The following is a 27,492-nucleotide window of genomic DNA, read 5'->3' as shown; positions in this document are numbered from 1 at the left end:
AGAACTACATGTGCAAGTGTGCATGTATATGCATACAAGCATGTCTTTTTATATGCAAGTATCTGTATGTATAATTTTTTTTTTTTTTTTTTTTTTTTTTTTAGACGGAGTCTCGCTGTGTCGCCCAGGCTGGAGTGCAGTGGCGCGATCTCGGCTCACTGCAAGCTCCGCCTCCCGGGTTCACGCCATTCTCCCGCCTCAGCCTCCGAGTAGCTGGGACTACAGGCGCCCGCCACCACGCCCGGCTAGTTTTTTTTGTATTTTTAGTAGAGACGGGGTTTCACCATGTTAGCCAGGATGGTCTCGATCTCCTGACCTCGTGATCCACCCGCCTCGGCCTCCCAAAGTGCTGGGATTACAGGCTTGAGCCACCGCGCCCGGCCTGTATGTATAATAAAAGTGTATTAATGGCCGGATGTAATGGTCCACGCCTGTATTCCCAGCAATTTGGAAGGCCGAGGCCGGTAGATCAGATGAGGTCAGGAGTTCGAGACCAGCCTGGCCAACATGGTGAAACCCCATCTCTACTGAAAATATTAAAATTAGCTGTGCATGGCGGTGGGCACCCGTAATCCTAGCTACTTGGGAGACTGAGGCATGAGAATTGCTTGAACACTGGAGGTGAAGGTTGCAGTGACCCAAAATCACGCCATTGCACTCCAGCCTGGGTGACAAGAGTGAAACTCCGTCTCAAAAGAAAAGCATATTCATAAATATGTGTGCCTGTATATATACCACCCAGCTATTAAATGGTGATGAAACCCATTGTTTTCTACTTTCCACAGGACAGTGACTTGTTACCACCACAGCAGCAGAGCCTGCCATCCCCAACAGATCTCCAGTTGTCCCTGACATCGTGCCCTACTTTCCCTCCTTTTGTGGTCTCCTAAATGCCGATTTCGTTGACCTTGGTTCGGCTGGTGGTATGGAGGGGTGCTGCCTAGCACTGACCTGAGAGTGTGTGTGACCCACTGACCCAATGGTGAGAACTGACTGCCCGCCTCTCCAACTGATTGTTCAAAGGGTGGAGGAGACAAAGTGCAGATCTCACCCTTTCTTGGTATTTTCCCTTCTACCCTTGTGGAAGATAGAGTGGCTATTTGAAGTTAAAGGAAAGGGAAGGGGCACAGAAACAGTATTACTTGATGTGTTTGTGTAGGTGGGTTTTCTTGGGGAGAGAGAGGAGAGTTAAGTACTTTAAAGGACAGAAAGAAAATAATGAGACGAGAGCTTAGGTATGCTTGGGAACTGTCTTAGATAATGATCCTGGAAGAGGCCAGCTTGTACTGGAACTGAGATATGCTTAGGAATCAACCTTGACATTGAAGTCATTTGCATTTCTCTCCTACTGGCTACCAGAGCCTCTCAATCATCATGCTGAGACTTCAGAAGGCCCAAATTCCCTAGATGTTTTCCTCTGTCCCACTAAGAGCTAGTCTATGGATATGATCATATCAGGAAGAGACTGAGACTCTCCCAAAGGGTGAGGTGAAAGGTGTAAAGGGATCAGGGCTTCAGTTATTCTGTCTTTTCCCAATCTTTGTGGGAATCTGTTTCCCATCATATCATCCCACCTGCTTCCATGGGATAATAGGGACCTAACAAAGCATGATATCCTTATTTCTCATCACTAGGACATCAAAGGCCAGTTCTGGAATGATGACGACTCGGAGGGAGATAATGAATCAGAGGAATTTCTCTATGGAGTTCAGGTGAGGTTCCATCTCCCAAGACCCCCATGTTGGATGGTCTAGATGTGTGCTGCTCTTTGGATACATCAGGAGTGAAAGAGGTTCTGGAGCACAGATGAGATGAGGTTATAATGTTGGTGTGGTCTGAGCATGGTCTTGTCAGAGCTGATCCCATGCCCTTGCTCTTCCTTTGGAATCATACTTGTTCCACTAGAGTAAACTACATCCTCTGTATGTGGAGACTACCCATATGTTCTTAATTAGACATAATTATTTTCTGACTCTTAACACTAGCCAGTGGGGGTAGTTTCATTCATTAGGGTCACATCTTAAAAGATTACTCTGCCAGCGATTGCTTAATGCCATCACTACCCAGGCACAGCCCTGAGCAGAAATACCCAGACTCTCAGAATACTCTTCATATAGAACCAATCTTAGGAAACATGTAACTTCAGCCTGTGCTGAGTTGTCATAGAAGGTATCCTGGTCAAGGTCTGAGAGGAAAAGCTGGAGATTTAAGGAAGTGAACTCCAAGCAAAAGCCTACATTTGGTATGCTGAACCTTTTTAAAGTCGTGATGAAATGCAGACCTCTGTTAATGAAATCCCTTGGTAGGGTCACCACTGAGAACCCCTTCACATAAGTGGCTTTCACTTACCTTATATTACTGTCTGATTTCTCCTGTTCCTGGTGTCTCTTCATATTCTTTTTATTATCATCTCTCTCTTTCCCTCGTCTTTTTCCACCTCTCTCCACCACCATTTTTGCTGCTATCTCAGGGGAGCTGTGCAGCTGACCTGTATCGACACCCACAGCTTGATGCAGACATTGAAGCCGTGAAGGAGATCTACAGTGAGAACTCTGTATCCATCAGGTGGGACTCTGCTTCAGGGGTGGCAGGGGAGCAAGTCACTTCTTTCTGAGTTGTTAGAAGTCTAGAGGTTTTTCTTTTTATCATATGATAGTGGGATAAATTATGAACTTAATGATAGAAAATGCTCAGAATAAATGAGCTTGGCTGACAGTAGAGAGTAGAGAAGTAAGGCCACTTTTCTTAGGAATTCCCTCTTATCCTAGACCCCTCTGGGCCAGTAGTCTCACCTTTCAGGTAAGAAATGCTTTTGGCCTGGGAGAAGACACTGATCATGTAAGTGGTGTAAGGCTGTAGCTAAGACCCTAGGTACAAAACTGTTGTCCACTTTTCCCTTTCTCCTGTCCCCAGGCTAAGTTCTCTTTCCACCTCAGTTTCTATTCCCTTTCTCCCTTAATGAGTCTCACCTGTTGTCACCTGTATCTCTATAGAGAATATGGAACTATCGATGACGTGGACATTGACCTCCACATCAACATCAGCTTCCTCGATGTAAGTGGGGCTAGTACCTGCCAACAACATGTCTAGCTGGACTGTGGAATTTGTCATGTAGGCCAGGAGTCTTGTTCCTGAGTGCTGTATTTGGAGCATATATTCTTCATCTTTGTCTTTCCTAAACCATCAGCAGACAGTGGTGTGTACTGTCATGTGCATGTGTGTGTCATATAGGGGAAATTTCAGGTCCATTCCTGTATGTTGCTAAACTGGAAACTATTTCCCGTCTTCTTTTAGGAGGAAGTCTCTACAGCCTGGAAGGTCCTCCGGACAGAACCTATTGTGTTGAGGCTGCGATTTTCTCTCTCCCAGTACCTAGATGGACCAGGTAAAGGCAGTGACTTTGGGCAAGTGGGTGATCTGAGTGTGGTCTAATCCAAAGCCCTAAGTTAACTAAGGTAGAAAAAAATTAGGAACAAGGTCCTTGGGCTCAATCTGCAGGCTATCGGTAGGGGCTTTTTAGTCCCGTGTAATTGGTGTCTTCATCCCCTGTCACCTGATAACCATTCCCTAAAGGCCTTCTTGCCTAATGACATTGTTTTCTCTGGTTCCAAGATAAAATTTCTTTCTCCTTCTTTTCTCAACATCCTACTGAGGATATTTCAGATTCATATGAGAGCTTCTAGAATCTGCCTTCTGCTTCAGATGTTTTTTTTCTTCCACCATTACTGTTTAGAGTACCCAGCAGCTATGATCTTTAGAATTTACAGAAGCTCTGCCACTGAGCTTTGGACTCCAGGAAGTCAAGAGATACATACTTACTAGTAGCCTTCTCTTCTCTTTGCAGAACCATCAATTGAGGTTTTCCAGCCATCAAATAAGGAAGGATTTGGGCTGGGTCTTCAGTTGAAAAAGTAAGAACTTTGGTCTTTTCTGGTCATGGACATGTGAAGGAAGGAAAGAGAGATGGAAATGTATGGATGGACAGGCAGAGCCTTGGATGGAATACCTCCTTCCAAAAATGTCTTTCTGAAATATGCCCAGTAAAAGCTAAAATAAATTTAGGGAGCCAGATTTAAGGTTGTGGAGAGAGAGTGTATGGTTCTTGGGTGTCAGAACCTGAGACTTTCTAGAGGTAAAAGAGGCTCATCACTACTTAGCATTTTTACTACCCTGGAATCTTTCTTCAGAGTAAGTCTCTAGGGATTTAATTTTAGTTTATTGAATGTGTTGAGCATTAAGCTAACTATATGGTATACAAAGAAATGAAGCATATTTTCCACTCTCAGTGAAGTTTCAAATAGAGTCCACTGGATACATATTCTAATACAGGTGAATATGTAAGGTTTAGAAAGGACCCTGAAGAGAGACTCTGTCTGTTGAAAGGGTGATGATTAATAATTTCCTTTTTTTTTTTTTTTGAGACAGAGTCTTGCTTTCACCCAGGCTGGAGTGCGGTGGCATGATCTTGGCTTACTACAACTTCTGCCTCCTGAGTTCAAGTGATTCTTGTGCCTCAGCCTCTTAAGTATCTGGGATTACAGGCACCCATCACCATGCCTCGCTAAGTTTTGTATTTTTAGTAGAGATGGGGTTTCTCTATGTTGGCCAGGTTGGTCCTGAACTCCTGGCTTCAAGTGATCCACCTGCCTCAGCCTCCCCAAGTGCTGGGATTATAGGTGTGAGTCACTGCACCCAGCCAATCATTAGTAATTTTCAAAGATGGGTAAGAGTTGTCCATGTAGACAGATTCCGAGGGTGCATAACATTTGCAGGGGCTTAGTCACATAAAGCAGTATGTGTGTAGGGAGCTTCAGGTAGTTAAATATTGCTGGTAAAATACAAGCTGGGGGTGTAGGAGCCAAAGCCAGAGAATAGGGAAGGGTTCAAGTTAGAGAGGGTCTTGGACTTTTATCCTGTAGGCAGTGTGAACATTGAGGGGTTTAGGCAAAGAAATGACGTGGTCAGATTAATTTTTAAAAACCATTCTGGTAGCATTGTACAAAATGGGTAGGAGGGGATGAGACAAGAGACCAAAACTAGTGTAATAGGTTGCTTTTGTAAAAGTCAAGACAAGAGATGCTAAAGGCCTGAGCTAAAGTGTGATTATAGGTGAGAATGGAGATGAGAGACAGATTAGAAAGATTTGTGAGGTATAAAATCAATAAGACTTGAAGACTGATTTACATGTATTGAATATAGCCATAAGGGCCAAAGAATAGTGGAAAATACATGTAGGTTTCCAACCTAGATGTATGGGTAAATTGTGATACCACCAATGTAAATAGGGATATGAGAATGGAGCAGTTTTGTAGGATGAGGATAGGTAATTAGTTCCATTTTTGGCGTGTTATTTAAAAGTAACTTTCGGATATGCTGGTGGAGATGCTTATCTGAAATGTCAATTTGCTACTTACCGGAGAAGTTAGGGTTGAAGATATGCATCAGTGCGTGTGGGAAGAAATTACAGCCAGTGAATATGAGATTGCCAAAGGAGGGCACGATAATGGGAAAAGAAGATAGGATCAAGGACAAAATACCCTTAAACAGTCAGACAAAATCCCGAAGAAACCAGCACGGTAGGCAGAGGAAGAAGTAACACTGCAGGTAGGTCAGAGTAATGTAGGAAGAGAAAGGTGGCACAGAAGACAAAGGAGGGCAGGTTCTGCAAGGAGGGCCAGATGCCAGAGAAGATAAGGGAAGAACCTGGGAGTTTCCATTGGATTTAGCATCAGGACGAGAACAATTTTAGTGATGAAGGTAGGAACCAGAATACAGAAATTTGAGAGGTGAGTGGTTGGCAACAACATAGAAACATTGAGTATGGGTTGAGAAATTTGGGTGGGGATGGGAAAGCAACAGGGAGAGGTTAACTAGACTAAGGTGCAGAAAGTTGCCATTTTCTGTTGACTTTTGGAAAGGAACTGAGAAGAAAGGGGAATGATTGACACATCAAGCTCCCTAAAAAGGCAAGTCAGGGCTGAGATCTAGAGCACAAATCGAAGGACTGATCTTAGGTAGAAGGGTCACCTTACCTCCAGAAAATGGAGGGATCGAGGTAGGGTAGAAATATAAATAGATGTTATAGTAGGGTTGGAAAATTAAGGGAACTGATACCTGATGGCTTAAGAAAGAAGAGAGGTTATTGGTTGTAGATGAAGTTAGTAACTTAAAGAAGGTAATAAGGATTTAGAACAATACCTTAGAGTAATGCTAGAGAGAACTGATCAAGGACAAGTGAAAGGATTGACAAATCTAGCTAAGGGCGTAGCTCAAATTGGAAACCATAAATTTGGGAATATAATTTTTCAATGTCAGTACCCCTTATGTCCCTACTCCCTTTCTTCATGACTCACAAGGAGCAAAGTGGTACTCACCTCCATCCTACCACTTCTGTTTCCCTGTCAACAGTATTGGGCCGGGCGCGGTGGCTCACGCCTGTAATCCCAGCACTTTGGGAGGCCGAGGCGGGCGGATCACAAGGTCAGGAGATCGAGACCATGGTGAAAGCCCGTCTCTACTAAAAATACAAAAAAGTAGCCGGGCGCGGTAGTGGGCGCCTGTAGTCCCAGCTACTCAGGAGGCTGAGGCAGGAGAATGGCGTGAACCCGGGAGGCGAAGCTCGCAGTGAGCCGAGATCGCGCCACTGCACTCCAGCCTGGGGGACACAGCCAGACTCCGTCTCAAAAAAAAAAAAAAAACAGTATAGTCATTCTTGGCAATAGATTTCAAGGTTTGCAGCCTTTGAAGACTCACCTTTGAAATCTGCCTCTAAAGGCAAAGCATCTCAGAATTTTTCTGGTCCATTAGGATAGGTACCCTCTAGGGTAAAGGGGTGCTCTGGGGTGGTGATTTTTTTATTTACTAAGATCATTTTAAGGGGTCTTCATATACACATTTCCCTGCCACAACTAGTTTTGTAGTCCCTGGGTCTGAATTTTAGATTATTTGCCTCTCTTAGTCCTTACTTCTTGACCCTGCCTCATCTTGCCTAAGCTCATTCTTTTTGATCCCTCAGGATCCTGGGTATGTTTACATCTCAACAATGGAAACATCTGAGCAACGATTTCTTGAAGACCCAGCAGGAGAAGAGGCACAGTTGGTTCAAGGCAAGTGGTACTATCAAGAAGTTCCGAGCTGGCCTCAGCATCTTTTCACCCATCCCCAAGTAAGTGCTCCCTAAAGCTGATCATCTGTAAACAGCTTGTGATAGCCCCCACCCCCCACCTTCTTGATTACATAAACTTTTCTGTCCCCTCTCTTCCCTGAATTCTGTCTGTTTAACTACTGACACCACTCACATGGTCCTGTTCCCCATGTGTCCTTACCTTTCTACTCCTTACCCAATGTTAATACCTAATCCTTTATGTAAAACAGAATACCTAGCTTTTGATATGTATTTGGAGAAATGTAGGTTGAATCTTCCATCTTTCTTTTCTTTTGCCCTGGTCCGTTTCCCCATCCTAAGAGGAAAGTGTCAGAGAACAGGCAGTAATTCCTTGCTAGCTTCTGGAAATAAATATTGCTCCATTCTTTGACCCCAGGTCTACATTTTCCTAAGGCAGACACAAACCCAGATTTGTAGCTTCCCAGGAATCATTGTTGACAGTCAGATAGTCAGTATTAGGCCCTTTGGGATGCAGCTACTTTTTGCCTAGGACAGTGTTTAACACTTAATCTCTCTCTCTTTCTCTGTTTTTCTGTCTCTCTCAGTAAGAAAAACAGGCAGCCTTTCCAAGGGATTATTCCATACTTGGCTTAGAAACATAATAACCTATGCTCTGCATCTGCCCACCCTCAGTGTCCCAATGTGAAGAACCCACAGATGATGACATAAAAATTTAAATTCATATGTGTGATCTACTTGTTTTAATAGTGTTTAAGATACAATGCAACTTTCCTCAGATATGAGTTTGTCTTTCTTTGGTTTAGAACTTTTGGCTTAGGGCTCACTTATCTCTAGTACCCTGTAGGGCTCCTATGAAATCCCCAGTTTTATCACTTCTCTTTGCTCTCTCTCTCCAGGTCTCCCAGTTTCCCCATCATACAGGACTCCATGCTGAAAGGCAAACTAGGTGTACCAGAGCTTCGGGTTGGGCGTCTCATGAACCGTTCCATCTCCTGTACCATGAAGAACCCCAAAGTGGAGGTGTTTGGCTACCCTCCCAGCCCCCAGGCAGGTCTCCTGTGCCCTCAGCACGTGGGCCTCCCTCCCCCAGCACGGACCTCTCCTTTGGTACATGGGCTGGGGAGGGTTTGACTTGGCTATCAGGAGGGTGGGAGTGGAAATGTGGGAGTGTAGTTTCTTAAAATGGGGTGGGGGTATGGTTGTCTAGGCATCATAAATCAAACCTAGGTAGGTACCATGAGTGAGTAGAATGGAACACTTCTTTTTTCTTGAGACAGGGTCTCACTCTGTCATCCAGGCTGGAGGGCAATGGTAATCTCTGCTCACTGCAGTATCTGCCTCCCAGTCTCAAATGATCCTCCTACCTCAGCCTGTTGAGTAGCTGGGACTATAGTCGCATGCCACAACTGGCTAATTTTTCATATTTTTGTCGAGATGGGCTTTTGCCATGTTGGCCAGGGTAATCTTGAACTCCTGAGCTCAAGTGATCCACCTGCCTTCGCTTCCCAAAGTGCTGGGATTACAGGCATGAGCCACCACTCCCAGCTGGAACACATTTTTTAACAATAGAAAACTTACGTCTAAACTGTCTGGCAAGCTTCTCTGATAGACCATGAAGCAGAGAGTCTGGAGATGGGAATCTCAAGGAGAAGTCATGTATGATTTTATTAGTTTGTGAGTAGGACTGTAGTTAACTGTAGCTGCTGTACTAACCTATTCCACCTACTTTGAAGGAGGGTTAAGGAATAGGTAAGCCCTTTTCCATCACCTTTGGCAAAAATGTCTAAAAGTCTCCTTTCCAGCTTTGGGATTCTGAGCTAAGGTTTAGCTGCTTTAGGAGAGTCCTAGGTGATGGGCAAGAGTCAGGTCTGTCTAGGCCCCAGCTTCATAGGAGGTTCATGGGGTCTGTCTTTTTACTCTTACCAGGTCAGTGGTCACTGCAAGAACATTCCCACTCTGGAGTATGGATTCCTCGTTCAGGTAATCAAGTCAAAATCGTCACTCCAAAGCCCTTTCCTGTTGTCTGACCCATTTGGTCTCCTAACACCTCCCAGCTCCTCAGTCAAATACTTCCTGAATTGCTTTTCTTCCAAAACTAATGGTAGAAAGAAAGAAGGCATAGTTCCCATCTTCAGGAAACTGACAACATTACTAGAAAGACACTTACCACTTATGATCAAGTGCCAATGAGGCACTGCCAGTTTTAAGTGTGTGGGTGTCGAGACTCATATGACATGAGATGAGAGTGAGATTGACACTCATTTCCCTAATGATTCCCAATAGCCCTTGCTCAAGTGATTTTTAGTATTCTTCACAGACCCCTTTCACTGCTCAGCTACTACTGGTCATTTGCTTTTTAAAATCTCTTTATTCCCTGGGCATGCTTTCACTTTTGCATCTCTGTTACCTTTGTTCATGTCATTCCTTATATCTTCCTATTGCCATGAAGAGTCAGATGGCACCTTTTTCATAAAATTGCCATTACTCCAATGCATTAACTAGAAGTGATGTCTCCCCTCACTAAACTGTTAAGATTTTTGTTTGTTTGTTTCATATGGCACCTGTGTGTCACATACTATGGGCTGCCTTGAATTGTTATTTATTTATAAACATGCCACATCTCTCCTATTGAAGCTTAGCTTCTGAGAAAACAACCTTTATTTCATAATCAAGAAGACGTTTCACAGAGCTGGGTACATAATGGGCATTCGGTAAATCTGCATTAAATGAATAAAGTCTCTTGCATGTCCCATTACCAGCCTAAAATCATGTGAAATGGGAACAACTTGATTTATGCACAAAAGCTATGTTAAGACAGGGTGTCACAAAACACACACATAAAAAAACACTTCAGGATATTGTTGCATTAGCTCTGGATTTTGCTATCTTCCCAGTACAGAATTGTCTGTAGTTTTGACTACCAGTGGACTGGCTAATTGTTCTAGGTAGTTGAAATGGCTTCTCAGGACCTTCTGCCATCTAATCATGGAATGAATGCTCTCCTGTCCCAGAGGGACAGCCTATAATTACAAGTACTTTTCATAGTTTGATTAGCACCCATTTTATATTTTTAAAATGCTTTCATGGACATCATCTCATTTCTTGCAATACCCCTATGAGGTGAATAACGCTCTGCTGTATAAACGAAGAAACCAAGGCTCAGGTTAACTGACTTGCTTAAAGTTATATATGCCATTAAGTATTAGAAGTAGGAAGTTAACCCAGGTCTTCTCAATCAAACATCATGGTCTTATTTTTACTATACCATACAGTCATCAGTTTAAGTACACAGCCTAAGAATATATCCTACCTTAGGCATGGGGCTGGGAGGATGGAGGGTAGCTGGAAAAAAAAGCTGAAATTATTTCCCATATCTGTGTGTGCCAATACTTCCAAAAGACTTAGAATCTGTTCTCTTCCCAGATCATGAAGTATGCAGAGCAGAGGATTCCAACATTGAATGAGTACTGTGTAGTGTGTGATGAGCAGCATGTCTTCCAAAATGGATCTATGCTGAAGGTATAGGTCCCTACTCTATGACCCTCTTCCTTAACCAGGTCCCCTTCACTCCTCTCCTTTATTTCCTTCTTGCTTGGTCTGTGGTCAAGGTAAAATTCTGTCTGTACACCCTGATACTCTAGAAATCGTTGATTTTTCTTAGAAAACAAATCTCAGCAGTACTGTTTAGAGAGATGAGGATATGAGAATATTTAGGATAGAGTCCACCTGACATTTAAAAATGGGGATCAGATATTAACCAAGATGATTGGATATGATGCTGTCCTCAAGGACTCTAAGTCCAGATGGGAGACAGACAAATCACAGTGTATGTTAAGTTTATAGAAGAGATATTAGCATTGTTAAAAATCAGGTGAGAGAGCATCTGACATCACAGGAAGATCAGGGAAGGCTTTATAGCGGAGACCGTGTTACCCCAAACTTACTGGTAAGGCATTCTGATTAAGACTTTATTGGTAGTTTTCTCCTGATATAGAGGGCCTCAAATTCCTACCCTGTTGTAGAGTTGTCTAAGGGCAGGACTGTCCGTCTCTGCCTACACCTTATTGCACACCCCATCCCACCACCATCTGTTTAATATATCCTTTCAGCCAGCTGTCTGTACTCGTGAACTATGTGTCTTCTCCTTCTACACACTGGGCGTCATGTCCGGAGCTGCAGAGGAGGTAGCCACTGGAGCAGAGGTATGGGGGAGGGAAACGTGGTTGGGGAATTGGGATCAAGAAAGACAGAGGAACCCAACTATTTCATTCTTGGAATTTAACTTCCAAAAATGCTTTTGTGTATAAGATACCCACTGTCGTATTGTTTGTAAAATAAAAAATGGATACAACCCCATCTGTACGGGTACCAGTTAAAGAAATTATGGGATGTCCTTAGAGTAGACATACTATATAGGTATTATTTATGTACAGAAAATTTTAACATAGTTATACAAAAAAGCAAATACAACAGTATACGTAGTAAAACTTTCCATGTAAGAAAATAATGGGCCGAGCACAGTAGCTCACACCTGTAATCCCAGTGCTTTGGGAGGCTGAGATGGGAGGATGGCTTGAGCTTAGGAGGTGGAGGCTGCAGTGGGCCATAATCACGCCACTGCACTCCAGCCTGGGTAACAGAGTGAGCCCGTCTCTTTAAAAAAGAATGAGAGAGAAGGAAAAGAAAATATTTCCATAGGAAAATTATCTGGAAGGATATACATCAAACTCACTAGTACTTACCTGTGAGGAATGAGATTAGCTTAAGGGCAGGAAGATGGTTTTTTTAATGTTTCTTTAGTTACTTTGGTATTACTTGAATTTTTATGAGCTTGTATTTTCTATTTTAAAAGGCTTAAACATATTTGCTTTTTAAAAGAACATCAGAGAGAAATACTAGATACTCTGTGACTCCCAGTACTGGGAAATCATTTAGCTTCTGCCCCCTTTTTTTCCTTTCCTCTAAGGTGGTGGATCTGCTGGTGGCCATGTGTAGGGCAGCTTTAGAGTCCCCTAGAAAGAGCATCATCTTTGAGCCTTATCCCTCTGTCGTGGACCCCACTGATCCCAAGACTCTGGCCTTTAACCCTAAGGTATGTTACTTGAGAAAGTCAAGGCTAAGGAATAGAAATGGTAAAAGATAGTGGGAGACTATAGGCTGACATTCTGGTATATACAGGGCTTGGAATAAGGGACAGAACTCTTAAACTCTGTGGTTTAGCTGTTTCAGTAAATAGCCACGTTTGACACAGAAAGAGGAGAAGAATTAATATTAGTTACATTATGATAGGGAAGAAGGGCTTTCGGAGCCAGACAGACCTGGATTCCATTTGAGGTTCTGCTAGTCCCCAGTTGAAGGGTATTAGGCAAGTCACTTAACCTTTCTAAACTTCAATCTCCTTATCTTGTAAAAAGGGATAATATTTATTTTGCAGATCATTATAAAAATGAGAAGTAATATATGTAAAGTGCTGTTTTAGGGTTTTCCAGAGAAACGGAGCCAATAGGAGATACATAGAGAGAGAGGAGAAAGAGATTTATTATAATGAATTGCCTCACATGATTATGGAGGCTGAGAAGTCCCAACATCTACAGTTAGCAGGCTGCAGACCCAGGAGAGCCAGTGGTACAGTTCTAATCCCAGTCCCAAGGCTTGAAAATCAGAGAGCGGGCTGGGCACAGTGGCTTCTGCCTATAATCCTAGCACTTCGGGAGGCCAAGGCGGGCGGATCACTTGAGTGAAGAGTTAAAGACCAGCCTGGCCAACAAGGTGAAACCCGGTCTCTACTGCAAATACAAAAAATTAGCCAAGCATGTTGGTAGGCGCCTGTAATCTCAGTGACTTGGGAGGCCGAGGCATGAGAATCACTTGAACCTGGGAGGCAGAGGTTGCAGTGAGCCAAGATCGCACCACTGCACTCCAGCCTGGGCGAGACTCTGCCTCAAACAAACAAACAAACAAAACAAAACTGAAAAATCAGAGCCAATGGTGTATGTTCCAGTCTGAAAGCCTGAAGGCTCAACATCCAAGAAGAGCCAATTTTTTTTTAGTTCAAACCCAAAGACTGGAAAAGACTGATAATCCAACTCAAGCAATCAGGCAGGAGGAGTAACTACAAACTCTACAAACTCATGGCGGGGTGGGGCGGAAGAGTCAGCCTTTTTGTTCTATTCAGGTCATCGACTGTTTGGATAAAGCCTTTCCACATTAGGGAGGACAATTTGCTTTACTCAGTCTGCTGATTCAAATATTAATCTCAACCAGAAACACCCTCACAAACACACCCAGAAATAATGGTTGACCAGATGAGTGGGTACCTCATGGCCCAGTCAAGTTGACACACGAAATTAACCATCGGAAGTACCCAGCATAGTACCTCACTATTACTGTCATTACTATACAGAGTTCTTTATGTATGTTATTTAATCCTCAGAACATCTTTATGGGGGTGATAGTTGTTATCTTCATTTGCATAAAGGGATGTTAAAGATTCCAAGAGGCCAAATAACTTACCCTATTACTCCCAGCTGGTAAACATGTGACCCCAGAACTGTCTGACCATTAATGCTCTTTCTATGACATACTGTTGTTTCCTTGGGCCTAGACATTTTTTGTACATCTAGCCCCTTTTCATCACATCTTACTTTCCTCTACTTTTCTTTATCTGATTCTTCTCTTCCCATTGATTCCCCACAGAAGAAGAATTATGAGCGGCTTCAGAAAGCTCTGGATAGTGTGATGTCCATTCGGGAGATGACCCAGGTATTCTGCCTTCTCTCTGTCCCCTTTCTTCTGCCTGCCCAGTTCAAGTGTCCTATTCTGTTTGTAATTTGTGGGAGTGGGATGAAGATTTAGAGATGCTACTCACTGTATTATTTTTTTTTAGTCTTTCCTCTTTAACCTTCCCAATTCTTGTTCTCTGTTTTGTTAGCTCTGTTACTCCTCTTTATTCTCTTTAGTCTTTGTGTCTCAATCTTTACCTTTGCTGTTAATTCCTTTACAAGTTGTTCATTATGTTTTAATGAACATAATGTTTATTAAATTTAATGTTTTGCCGTAATTCTTAGGGAGTTAAGAAGTGAAGGAAAGGCCGGGCACGGTGGCTCAAGCCTGTAATCCCAGCACTTTGGGAGGCCGAGACGGGCGAATCACGAGATCAGGAGATCGAGACCATCCTGGCTAACATGGTGAAACCCCGTCTCTACCAAAAAATACAAAAAACTAGCCAGGCGAGGTGGCGGGCGCCTGTAGTCCCAGCTACTCCGGAGGCTGAGGCAGGAGAATGGCGTAAACCCGGGAGGCGGAGCTTGCAGTGAGCTGAGATCTGGCCACTGCACTCCAGCCTGGAGGACAGAGCCAGACTCCGTCTCAAAAAAAAAAAAAAAAGAAGTGAAGGAAAGACCTCTGCCCAGGGTTGGGAGGGTGAGGAGGAGGGGGGCTTGGAGGTAAAGAACTAGACACAGGGGCCTACATCTTCTATCCTTCTAGGGGTGGGGCAGCCACATGGAGCGGTGACCATCCTTTGACTCAAGGCTGTCCCTCACCAGACTTCCCCACCCCTCGTCTGCAGTCTCTGCATGAATAGACATTCATTTGTACTCATTTACAGGTGGGCCTCTTCTCAGCAAATCCTGTATATCACAGTTGAGATTTACACATAAGATACACCTAGGAGGAATGATTTACTTGTCAGGAGGACGCTTTGCTTTATTTAAAGATTTACTACAGGATTCCTTAGCCTAATCTTCCTGGGACATTGATTTTATTTATTTTTTGATTTACAATCAACTTTTTAGGGCTGTAGGAATTGCATAAAATGAGGGAGACCCACCTGCATGTTGTTTTGTAAGCATCTTCAGTCATTTTCATATTTATTTATGAGTCTTCCCAGCCTGACTAGGGCTCCTTGAGGGTGGGAACCCTATTTCCTTTTTCCTCTATGTGGCCTTTGTTGCCTACCTTGCCCTGGATCCTAATAGTCACTCTGTGAAAAGCAGAAAGCAGGTAGGCTCCCACCTCTCGGGGAGATAATGTTATGGCCATTGTCTTACAGGGCTCATATTTGGAAATCAAGAAACAGATGGACAAGTTGGATCCCCTGGCCCATCCTCTCCTGCAGTGGTATGGATAGAATGGCTTATCCTTCTTGGGTTACAGGGAGGGAGGGAGTTATTGGACATGGAACCTGTACCTTCTTTTAGTGGTGATTTCAACATCCTGCCCAAGGTTATAGGCAATAATGGCTGCTTTTTCTTGGAATTTGTTGATATACCTTGCCTTGAAAATAACACATCCTACAAAAAGCCCACAAATTCTGACATGATTTTTCTTTTAAAAAAATTATTTTTAATCTTATTTTAATTTTTTTTTTTTTTTTCTTTTTTTGAGATAGGGTCTCACTCTGTTGCCCAGGCTAGAGTGCAGTGGTGCGATCACGGTTCACTGTAGCCTTGCCCTTCAGTGCTCAAGTGATCACCTCAGCCTCCCCAGTAGCTGGGACCACAGGCATGGGCCACCACACCCAGCTAATTTTTTTTTTTTAATAGAGATGGAGTCTCCCTATGTTGCCCAAGCCAGTCTTGAACTCTTGGGCTCAAGTGATCCTCCCGATTGACTTCCCAAAGTAGCTGGGATTATAGCCATGAGCCACAATGTGCTGCTAACATGATTTTTCAAGTTCTCTTTAGGTGTTCCATGTTTCGCAATAGGTTTTGTTGTTTGTTTTCCTTTTTGGTTTGTAATTTATTTTTTAAATTGACATATAGAAATTACAGGGCCGGGCGCAGTGCTCACACCTGTGATCCCAACACTTTGGGAGGCCAAGGCAGGCAGATCACCTGAGGTTGGAAGTTCGAGACCAACCTGACCAAGATAGAGAAACCCCGTCTACTAAAAATACAAAATTAGCCAGGCATGGCGGCCCATGCCTGTAGTCCCAGCTACTTGGGAGGCTGAGACAGGAGAATTGCTTGAACCCGGGAGGCGGAGGTTGCTGTGAGCCGAGATTGTGTCATTACACTCCAGCCTGGGCAACAAAAGCGAAACTCCATCTCAAAAAAAAAAAAAGAAAAGAAAATTACATATATTGTGTATAACATGTTTTGAAGTGTGTATACATTGCAAAGTGGTTCAGTAGAGCTAATAAGTGTATGCCTTATCTCACATATATATTTTTTGTGGTGAGAACACTTAAAATCTACCGCAGTGATTTTCTAGAATATGACACATTGTTACTAACTATAGTCGCCATCAGTAGGTTTTTGTGTCCTTTGCATGTAGGAATTAACACTGTTAATTTCAACTAAGTTTTCTATGCATCCAGAGAGGTCTGTCTCCTCCTGCTATCCCCTTGCCCTGTCTCTGGGCCTCCTTGATGATATAGAATGTCCAGAGCCTTGAGGCACTATTGCTGTGCTCTTCTCCTATCCAAGATTTTGACGGTCCCTGCTGCCTTCCCTTCCTGATCTCGATTTCTGTTGTTTTCCTGACATAGCTTTCCCTTTCTAGTTTGCCTTCCTCTTCCTAATCAGCCTTCAGTACTTCCTCAGTGCTACAGCTTTCGCCCTCTTAGCCTGAGGAATAACTAGGCATAGACCATCTGGGGTGGCATCCCAAGTACATAGATGAGGCACAAAAAACAAAGACAACAACAAACTGTATCCACCTGGGAGATAACGCTCTCTTGCTGAACCCTCAATGTTTTATGTCTGTTCTCTTCTGTCTTCTGTGTTCAGCCTGTATAGAGCTTAGTTTGTCCTTGACTCCTAAAGAAGTTCATTCTAGTTTGTTCTGTTTCTTTTTCCAGCCTAGGCAGTAACTTTTTCTCCATATCTCCCCATTCCTGAGAGCTTTCAGGTTTTCTCTTGAGCTCAGGAAGGATGGCTGAATCTGAGTCTAAATCCCGGGTATAAGTTGTCACCATTCTAATTCAGACCTCTTCTTTCTGTTTTTTCTTTTCTTTTTTTGTAGGTGACCTCTGTGCTCTTTCTTTTGTTCTACCCTTTTTACTCTCTACTTGTAGCAGCCCTCCTCCCACCCCTTTATTTTTTTCATCCATTGTTTAACTCCCCAGTAATTAGCTCGTGTCTGGTTAGTAGCTTCCTTTTTACTTTTTTATTCACAAGCGTTATCACCCACAGGAATATCTAGATAGTGACCTTGACATTTCACACAATTTGGACAGCCCAGGAATCCTTACTCTCCAGAGGGCAGAGGAAGACTACTTGTTCAGGAAGGATAGCTTAAATACATAATTATTCTATCCTTTTTATTTTTTTCTCCGTTGCTTCCCAGGATCATCTCTAGCAACAGGTCACACATTGTCAAACTACCTCTCAGCAGGGTAAGTGACCATTCTCCCTCTAAATGCTTTAAATTTCTGGCGAGGGGCAGGGAGGGGCTGTAAGCCAGCTAATCATATTGGTCCTAGATCTGCCTACCTTGCTCTGTCCATCAACTTAGTCTTTGGGCCTTAGCATATTTCCCTTGTGTGGGGTTAATGCAAGCCTGATTTTTTTCCCTATCCCCAACCCTTCCCTCCCTGATCTCGATTTCTGCTCTGTTTTCCTGATTCCACCCCCACCCTGGGCAGCAGCTGAAGTTCATGCACACCTCACACCAGTTTCTCCTGCTGAGCAGCCCTCCTGCCAAGGAGGCTCGGTTCCGGACCGCCAAGAAGCTCTATGGCAGCACCTTTGCCTTCCAGTGAGGAGGCTGGGGGCTGGGCAGTGGGGGTGGTAAGGGGGCGGGGATAAGTGAGAAGGATGCCCTTGAGATATGGGTTTGTGTTACATGTGTCCATCAACCAGTCAGCAGATACTTATTAAATGCTATTGTGGTAGGTGCTATAGAGGACAAAAAGGTACATATAACGTGATCTTTATTCTCAAACTATGATGTAGCTGAGGAAAAATGACATTTACATGTGAAAAGATGTGGCTGAAGAAATAGATTGGAGAGAATAGATCTGAAAGCTACTTTGATGGAAAAATCCACAATTTATATCTAATTGTGAGAGGAGGGAAAGAGAAAGAAAGAGAGGTATTAAAGGGAACTTATAGGGAGTGGTAGTACCCTTTTCTTAAAATAGAACATGAAGTCAGAACTGGAAGCCATATTTGGGGTCAGCAATAAATTTGTTGATTTTCAGATGAATTTATTGAATTGGAAGTGTCGGGAGAATAGGCAAATGAAAATACTGAACTAGCAGCTGAGGATTTAGGATGGGAGTAGCTGAAGCACAGAAGAGAGGATGGGACTGGAAATAGAGACGTAGAGTTTAACCAAACACATACATCTTGCATGCCTGTGATCGTATCCATGTGTATGTCCATCACTAGGTGTACCTGTCCATCTTCATGTCCTGTGTGGGTGAGAATGGGTGGGCATGGCAGTCTTGGGAGTGTTCCTGAGAACCTCATATCATAAGGAGACATGTATTCTACCCTGCCTTGCAGTGGGTCCCACATTGAGAACTGGCATTCGATCCTGCGCAATGGGCTGGTCAATGCATCCTACACCAAACTGCAGGTGAGGCTGTGCCCCTTTCCCATTTATTTCTGCCTGCTCCCTTCCCTACTCAGTTTTGTGGAAGGCTGCTGTAGAGTGAGCTGTTCTTGCCTCAGTGTCCTCAAGCCTAACCTGTCTTGTGGATTTCCCTAGAGAGGAAGTTAGAACTGTGTGAATAGAGAACGTGGCTGTTGTGTATTTGACCTCAGGCTGCGTTTTTTTGGTGGCTTGGAGAATGGGAATGTACCTGTAAGCAGGAATGTGGAATTGCTGATTGTAGCCACTGTGATGAATTAATATATTAGAGCTTTTCAATTTATATGGCTATTCATTCAAGGAGTAGATATGGGAGACTTGTTTCTATGCCCAGAGAGACTCCAGGGAGTGTGTATTGGCTCTCCTTCTGCCTCCCTGTTCTGTAGTTCTTCTTTTTTGGAATCTGCATATGTACCAAGGCCTGGAGACAGGAAAATGAATGCTGAGGGACTGACTCAGTGGTTCTACCATTTCCCACTCTCCAATGCATCAGTATGTGGTATTTCATAGGCAAGCGGGTTAACCTGCATCCACTTTTCAGCCAGTTGGCTTTCCGAGAATAGGTGCTTAGGGTTACTTGAATGAGAAGGTAGAAGGAGGGACAGAGGGCTGGATAAGCCTTGCAGCTGCCTAATAAATAGCCATGGGAGGGCCCAGGCTCATATTACTCATCCTGGTGTTTCCCTGCAAGCTGCATGGAGCAGCCTATGGCAAAGGCATCTACCTGAGCCCCATCTCCAGTATTTCCTTTGGATACTCAGGTAAGAATACTCTCTGGCCACCTTGACTCTATTTACATTGCATCCATTTGTGAGTACATGATTTGTCCTGTCTGTTCCTCTGTCATTATGGATACTTGGTCTGTGTCAGCTCTCTTCCCGATCATGGATACATATTGTCTCTCCCTCTCTCTACATTTTGTTATTAGAAATTTAGATTCTTTACAAGGTGAGGCCAGTTACTGTTAAAAATGATAGTTTTATTCATGGCAGGGGCTTGGCTCTGGGAATGGGTGGAGGAATAACAGGGACATAACAAGGTTTTTTGTAGAACACATGTTTGGTATTGGCAATTATAGATTGTGTTTGTGTATACTTGTGCATGTAAATTTACATGTGAAAACATCCAAAGGCCTGAAGGCTTGAGTCCTTTCCATTGGCTTATATTTCTAGAGACATTGTTCTTCTCTCTCTCAACCATCTTTTAAAATTTAAACTGTCTATAATCATACACGTATTAGTCACATTGAATGCAAGATAAAGCATTTTATTCTAAAAATGAAGTCCAGATTCTAATCAGGAGATCAGTCCAGCTCAGAAAAGGAATCTGATTTAGAGTTCTCTCAGTCTTCCTGGCTCATGTCTTAGTTCCTTTTTAGTCTGCTTTTGTGCTTTTTTGATATAGTCTCTGTACAAGGTATAGCCACCATGTAGTTGCATGTTCACCACATGAAGGGGATTGTGCTAGATTCTTTATAGATTATTACTTGATATCCTCTAGTAATTTGTAACTGTTACAAAGATCAGAAAATGTAGCGCCGTCAGGAGGCTGAGGCAGGAGAATCGCTTGAACCCGGGAGGTGGAGGTTGCAGTGAGCTGAGATCACGCCACTGCACACCAGCCTAGTTGACAGAGGGAGACCCCATCGCGAAAAAAAAAAGAAAAAAGAAAGTGCCAAAATCAGAGGCCTGAAAACATTTCTAACAACAGAATAAACCAAACAAAATAGAAGAAAGGAGATAATACAGGTAAGAACTAATACCTGTGAAATAAAAATAGTTACAATAGATAGTACCAAAGAAGTCCAAGGATGATTTCAAAGAACTAACCAAACAGATAAACCCTGGTTAGATGAGAATAAAAAGGACACAATTAAATAATATAATGACCAAGAAAAGCAGTACAACTGTAGATACAGCAGAATTTAAAAAGGTAATAAAGCGGGGCACGGTGTCTTCACGCCTGTAATCCCAGTACTTTGGGAGGCTGACGTGGGCAGATCAGTTGAGATCAGGAGTTCAAGACCAGCCTGGCCAACATGGTGAAATCCTGTCTCTACTAAAAATACAAAAATTAGCCAGGCCTGGTGGCATGGGCCTATAATATAATCCCAGCTACTCGAGAGGCTGAGGCAGGAGAATCGCTTGAACCCAGGAGGCAGGCTGTAGTCGGCCAACATCAAACCGGTGCACTCCAGCCTAGGCAACAACGCAAGACTGCCTAAAAAAATAAATAAAAAAAAAGGTAATAAGAGAGTTCTCTACACTATGCTAATAATTTTAAAACTTTGATAAAATGGATAAATTCCTAGAAAAAGATAACAAATCTGACAAGAAATAGCCTGTATAGTCATAATACTATAAGAGAAATAGAAATTGTTTAAAAATTTCCACACACACAAAAAACCTCACCAAGCCCAGATAATTTTACAAATTAATTTTAAACTTTCAAGTAACAAATTATTTTAGTTTTATCCAAAGTCTTCCAGAGAATAGAAAAAATGGAATTACAAATCATAAAAGATTGGCGAATTTGACTATATTAAAATTTAAAACTTCTGGCGGGGTGCAGTGGCTCACACATGGAATCCCAACACTTTGAGAGGCTGACGTGGGAGGATTGCTTGACCTCAGGAGTTCAAGACCAGCCTGGGCAACATGGCAATACCCCATCTCTGCAAAAAATAAAAATAACCAGGTCTGGCGGCACGTGCCTGTAAGTTCTAGCTAGTCAGGAGGCTGAGGAAGGAAGATCACTGAGCCCAGGAGGTTGAGGCTGCAGTGAGCCGTGATCATGCCACTGCACTCTAGCTTGGGCAGTAGAGTGAGACCCTGTCTCAAAAAAGAAAAAAATTTAAAACTTACAGTCTTCAGAAGACACCCTAAAGAAGGTGAAAAGACAGGCTACAAACTGACAGAAGACATTTGCAGCACATATAACCACAAAAGATTAGTAATAAAAATGTATTTTTTGGCTGGGCACGGTGGTTCACGCCTGTAATCCCAGCACTTTGGGAGGCCAGTATGGGCAGATCACCTGAGGTCAGGAGTCTGAGACCATCCTGACCAACATGGAGAAACCCCATCTATAATAAAAATACAAAAAAAAAAAAAAAAAAAATTAGCCAGGCATGGTGGCGCATGCCTGTAATCCCAGCTACTTGGGAGGCTGAGGCAGGAGAATTGTTTGAACCCGGGAGGCGGAGGTTGCAGTAAGGTGAGATCGCGTCGCACCATTGCACTCCAGCCTGGGTGACAGAGCAAGACTCCATCTCCAAAAAAAAAAAAAAAAGTTCAATAAAAAGAGGGAAGTCCCAGAAGACAGAGTGAGACTGTGATGCCTTTTTTATATTGTTCAAAAGCAAACAAAATAAACATTGTTTAGGCATATATATGTGTATTGTGTGTGTGTGTGTGAGAAAACTAAAGGAAAAAAAAACAAAATAATAACTCAAATTGCAGGATAGTGATTACCTCCAAAGGGAGGCAGATAGTTAGATGTAGGTCACTGGTAATGTTTTAGATTTAGAATTTAGTTCTTTGATTGGGTCTCTGGGTATTCATTGTCTTATTAAAAAATAATAATGAGGCCGGGCATGGTGGCTCACCCCTGTAATCCCAGCACTTTGGGAGGCCAAGGCAGGCAGATCACGAGGTCAGGAGTTCGAGACCAGCCTGACCAACATGGTGAAACCCTGTCTCTACTAAAAATACAAAAATTAGCTGGGTGTGGTGGCACACACCTGTAGTCCAAGCTACTTGGGAGGCTGAGGCAGAAGAATCACTTGAACCTGGGAGGCGAAGGTTGCAGTGAGCTGAGATCGTGCCACTGCACTCCAACCTGGGCGACAGAGCAAGACTCCGTCTCAAAAAAACAAAACCAACAATGTGTCATGAAACAAAGGTTATGATTAATCCACACAGGGCAGGTGACCAACACATATTTATTGAATATGTGAGTGAATCTTACTCTCTGTGCCTGGCATCCAAAGTGGGGTTAGGGTTGGGATAGTCTTTTTGATTTGTCTAGATTCTTCACTTTTTATCTTTGTCTCAGCCTAAGCATCCTTCTGATTAAGTTCTTTTGTCTTTCTGAGTAGTGAGATTCTCATGGTTCTTGGTGCCCATTGAGATTCTTTCCCGTTTTCTCCCTATCCCCTCCCTTTCTTTCTCTTTTCTCCCCCTGGCCTTTGTTTACTATCAAGTGCCTGAATACCTTTAGTTACCAGATGAAGTCAGAAATCTCTGTTGACCTCTTGTCTTTCTTCATCACTTAACCGATTACATAAAGATATCATAGACACCTTTCATCTCCCTCTCTCAAAGGGTAATTGATTATAGATACAAAATACAATAGAATTTTACTATTGGAGTTATAGATCATCTAATTTAATCCCTTATTACTTTACAGATAAGAAAGCTGATATACAGAAAAATTAAATGGTTTTCTCATGGTTACATAGCTATGAGTAGCAGAGATAGGGCTGCAATCCAGGTCTCCTAATTTCTAGGCCATTGTTGTTATCACTATATGATACAGTTTGGCTGTGTCTCCACCCAGATCTCATCTTGAATTCCCATGTATTGTGGAAGGGACCCAGTGGGAGGTAATTGAATCATGGGGGCAGGGTTTTTTTTAGATGGAGTCTCTCTCTGTCGCCCAGGCTGGAGTGCAGTGGCGTGGTCTCAGCTCACTGCAAGCTCCACCTCCCGGGTTCACGCCATTCTCCTGCCTTAGGCTCCCGAGTAGCTGGGACTACAGGTGCCCACCATCACGCTCTGGCTGATTTTTTTTGTCTTTTTGGTAGAGACAGGGTTTCACTGTGCTAGCCAGGATGGTCTCGATCTCCTGACCTCATGATCTGCCTGCCTTGGCCTCCTGAAGTGCTGGGATTACAGGCGTGAGCCACTGCGCCCGGCCCATGGGGGCAGGTTTTTCCAGTGCTGTTCTTGTAATAGTGAATAAGTCTCATGAGATCTGATAGTTCTATAAGGGGGAGTTTTGCTGCACAAGCTCTCTCTTTGGCTGCCACCATCCATTTAAGATGTGACTTGCTCCTCCTTGCCTTCCACCATGATTTTGAGGTCTCCTGAGCCATGTGGAACTGTAAGTCCATTAAACCCTTTTTTCTATATAAATTAGCAAGTCCTGGGTATGTCTTTATCAGCAGTGCGAAAATGGACTAATACATTATTTTAGACTGAAAGAGTAGGCCTTGCTTGAATGACGGGTCTCTGAGGGCCCTATAGATATGTGAGTATGTATAATGGGATGTTTGGGGAAATGTGTGCAAATGTTCCACTTACTGTAGTTACTCCAGCATTTAACCAGCTGTCTTGTATGTTTTCTTCTATGCTATTCTGCTCTGGTTTTCTGTTTTTTCTTTCTCACACTATCTTTAGTCTAATGGCATTGGGTGCCCTCTGGAAGTGGGGGTTGGTGTAAATAGTGTTCATATATCTAGTAGAGGTTCCAGTGACTTGGCTATAAAGTTCAGGTTGAAATAGGGGACAGTGAAAAAGGAGGTGATATACTCCATCTGTTTGTTTAGTCTTGTTTAGGGACTTCTGATAAGTGCATAATCTGGACACAAAACATCTAGGGATTATTCTAGCCACCATGATCTCAGGGTCTGGGCTCAGGAAATGGACAATCATTGGATCAGTATGGAAAGGACAGTGTACAACAGGATTGAGGTGGGACAAGATTTGGGTTCTATCATAAGGGCCATCTTTAAGACCTTCCAGAGGAATCAGATTGTTCTTTATTATCTTCTTTTCTGCCTCCTCTGGAGTATAACCTGAATGGGAATTTTACTTCTTGTCACTGACATACCCAATTTGAGAGAAGGTCATGGTATTTGGATGGAGAGCTGAATCTAGTTAAGGCTAATGGGGAAGGTGAAAACAAAGGGGTTATGAGTATCTGTCCTGTAAAAGGAAGAAATTGGCAATTCAAGCCTTGAGGCTCTTGGTGTCCTGAGTTCTGTTCTGGCCCTACCTAAATCTGTCCTGAGACTTGAATGTGAATGCATGATGAATTGACAGCCTGAGCAGTGAAGAATGTCAGTTCAACAGCTGTCACTCTATTTCTACACCATGAGTATCAGAAAACCAAGAACTAATCAGAGTAGAATTAATAATATTAGAAAGTTCCAGGGCAGAATGATCAGAGTGCTTATGACCTATAATGATAGCATCATCTCCATCTTCATCTCTCTCCCTGGTGGACATACACACAGGCACCTATGTCCACACATGCATACACACTTTTATCCCTATCTGTGGTAAGATTGGGCCTATGATAAAGCTGAGTACAGAGATTTAACGTCCTATCCTCAAACCAGAAAAAGTGAGGAGTGGGAGCACACAAGCACATTTTCATATCTAAATAAGAAAAGTCGAAGTTGAGTCTATAAATGTTATAAACAGGGGTAAGGAAGGTAGAGAGTTTATGGATTCAGATAATGTGGAAACTGGAAGAAATGGGCACTTCTTTCTCAAGCCTAGGAAAACTTTTTGAAGTAAGATTCTTCAAGGTAGTTGCCATTGTGATTTCCTGTACAAAATTATTCATCACTTAACTGCTGATGAGTGCTTTTCTCTTGAATTACTGGTCAGATTTTTAATGTAACTTTGAGACTAGAGCAAATCTGACTTGCTCTGCTCGTCAGATTCATTTCACTCATCCAGGCACTTGACACCAAGGTATTGATGTCTCACTCTCCTGGGCCCCTCATTCCTGGATGATTTCATGTGCTACTCCCCTATCTTAGAACCCTGCAGTGGTTCCCTAATGTTCTGAGGATAGACTTTAGTTGCCTTAACATGGCCTGCAAAGCCTGCTTGATCTGATCCTAGCTTGCCTCTTCTACATCATTTCTCACCACTCCTGTGCAATTGACTATTCTTTATGTGACTAACACGCACTATCTTATCTTTCCTTCAGGCCTTCTGTATCCTGTTACTTCTGTCCAGATACTTCCTCCCTGTTTATTTAATTAACTCTTCCTGATCCTGCAGTTCTTAGTCTAGCTCTACCACATGACTTCTTTAAACCCTTAGGCTAGGCTGGTTGCCCTCCTCTGGGCTCACACCATGCTCTATAATCTGCATCACAGCCCCTTACCATACCGTGTTATAATTACTTGTTCTTGCCTATAATTTCCAGCAGACTAAATTCTGTGGGGGAAAATATCTTGTTTGTTTTATTTTCTGCTGTTTTGATGAGCATCTAGCTCAGTGCTGGGATGAGCATCTAGCTCAGGCCCTTTAGTAAATTTTTGATAAATGAACTGGGTGTATTGTTCTGTGACAGGAATGGGAAAAGGACAGCACAGGATGCCCTCCAAGGATGAGCTGGTCCAGAGATATAACAGGATGAATACCATCCCCCAGGTATTGGAACTGTTCTAATGAGGCAGGACCTTTTCCTGGGGCTAATTTAGGCTCCAGAGCTGGACAGGGAAACAGTGGGGTGAGAATGGGTTGGGGAGTGATTTGAAGATCATTTAAAGGAATCAGGTATGTTCTAAAGTGAACACATGTCTGGAGTCATATGTAGCCAAAGTCATGAGTATAAAAGCAGAGGCTGAGTTTAGATGAAAATGTAAAGATGGAAGCTGTCACCCTATCCAGACTGATTATGGGACAGCAGAATTTTGGCAGGGGTTGCTGGGAGCCCAGGATATCTCTGATCCCCACTTCCAGTCATCAGCTAACTAGCCTGTCTGGGGAAAGCCGTACCCTGGCTCTGGTCTCCTTTGCCTCCTTCTCTTCCAGACCCGATCCATTCAGTCAAGGTTCCTGCAGAGTCGGAATCTAAACTGTATAGCACTTTGTGAAGGTAGGTAGCTTGCCCATGTCTTATTTTTCTGGGTCTCTAACCTTTGTTTCTGATGTAATTTTGGCACATGATCTGGCCAAGAGTGATGTTAAAGCGGTATGGCTTCCTTCTCTTGCCTGGACTCCATGCCTTAAGCATTGTATCTATGATTTCTGGCCCTCTTTCTCCCAGTGATTACATCTAAGGACCTCCAGAAGCATGGGAACATCTGGGTGTGCCCTGTATCCGACCATGTCTGCACAAGGTTCTTCTTTGTGTAAGTCTCAGAGGGACTCTGGGGATTCCTCGAGGAGTGAGGTTGGGGGTGTAATGGTGTGTGGTTACTGGGAAAAGTGTATTTCTGTTATTTGAGACATGTCCTTGGCTAGCTGAGTGGAGCTGGCACTGGGACTTTACCACTGGAGGATGGGAATGGGTATAGATTGTTGGGATCTATCTAGAGGAAACCAGATAAGCTGAATCTCTTCCACTATGAAGAGTAGTGAGAAAGGGCTTTGACTTCTGGGATGGGATGGCCATACCTTCAAATACAGTTTCACTGATTGATGTTATTCTGGTATTGTTCTCCCTCTTACGCTCACACTTGCCCTATCTTTGGCAGATATGAGGATGGTCAGGTGGGCGATGCCAACATTAATACTCAGGACCCCAAGATACAGAAGGAAATCATGCGTGTGATCGGAACTCAGGTTTACACAAACTGAGGGGGCCCCAGCCCTCGTACCACCCCTGTTACCCCAGGATCCATCTGCCCTTATAAAAGTGTTCAGGTACAGCAACTGAGGCTGCCCTGAGGAATCAAGGGGCCATTACCAAGGGGCAGGAAAAGGATATGTAAGAGGTGGCCTTCATGGTGGAGCTTGACCAAGAACTACTCCACATTTGGATGGCCCAGACTGGCTTCAACCCCTGACTTTCCCTTTGACTTCACCCTGTTTGTAAATAAAACAATAAAATGGAAGGTGCTGTGGACTGGA

At 43.3% G+C, this 27,492-nt stretch overlaps 1 protein-coding gene across 12 annotated transcripts in view; it reads left to right on the top strand.

Annotated features, from left to right (window-relative positions):
* PARP6 (poly(ADP-ribose) polymerase family member 6) overlaps positions 1-27,492 on the top strand; it is a 32,036-nt gene extending 4,544 nt beyond the window's left edge. For 3 of the 12 annotated variants that reach the window (XM_038010128.2, XM_038010125.2, XM_038010126.2), the window contains exons 3-24: positions 786-982; positions 1,635-1,712; positions 2,471-2,565; positions 2,994-3,054; positions 3,295-3,385; positions 3,845-3,911; positions 7,016-7,165; positions 8,023-8,233; positions 9,053-9,106; positions 10,550-10,645; positions 11,236-11,328; positions 12,093-12,218; positions 13,823-13,888; positions 15,180-15,247; positions 17,420-17,468; positions 17,718-17,830; positions 18,583-18,655; positions 19,362-19,431; positions 25,988-26,067; positions 26,452-26,515; positions 26,687-26,771; positions 27,117-27,492. In XM_038010128.2, the coding sequence (XP_037866056.1) occupies positions 980-982; positions 1,635-1,712; positions 2,471-2,565; positions 2,994-3,054; positions 3,295-3,385; positions 3,845-3,911; positions 7,016-7,165; positions 8,023-8,233; positions 9,053-9,106; positions 10,550-10,645; positions 11,236-11,328; positions 12,093-12,218; positions 13,823-13,888; positions 15,180-15,247; positions 17,420-17,468; positions 17,718-17,830; positions 18,583-18,655; positions 19,362-19,431; positions 25,988-26,067; positions 26,452-26,515; positions 26,687-26,771; positions 27,117-27,219 (1,896 nt within the window). In that variant the 5' untranslated portion in view covers positions 786-979 and the 3' untranslated portion in view covers positions 27,220-27,492. The remainder of the gene's footprint in view (positions 1-785; positions 983-1,634; positions 1,713-2,470; positions 2,566-2,993; positions 3,055-3,294; positions 3,386-3,844; positions 3,912-7,015; positions 7,166-8,022; positions 8,234-9,052; positions 9,107-10,549; positions 10,646-11,235; positions 11,329-12,092; positions 12,219-13,822; positions 13,889-15,179; positions 15,248-17,419; positions 17,469-17,717; positions 17,831-18,582; positions 18,656-19,361; positions 19,432-25,987; positions 26,068-26,451; positions 26,516-26,686; positions 26,772-27,116) is intronic. The other 9 variants (XM_038010130.2, XM_073012283.1, XM_038010132.2 and 6 more) reach the window with 5 other exon arrangements.

Source organism: Chlorocebus sabaeus, chromosome 26 (genome assembly GCF_047675955.1).
Source record: "Chlorocebus sabaeus isolate Y175 chromosome 26, mChlSab1.0.hap1, whole genome shotgun sequence".
Classification (NCBI taxonomy): domain Eukaryota; kingdom Metazoa; phylum Chordata; class Mammalia; order Primates; family Cercopithecidae; genus Chlorocebus; species Chlorocebus sabaeus.
The sequence above is the reverse complement of the archived record's forward strand: the minus strand, read 5'-3'. Positions and strand labels throughout refer to the sequence as shown.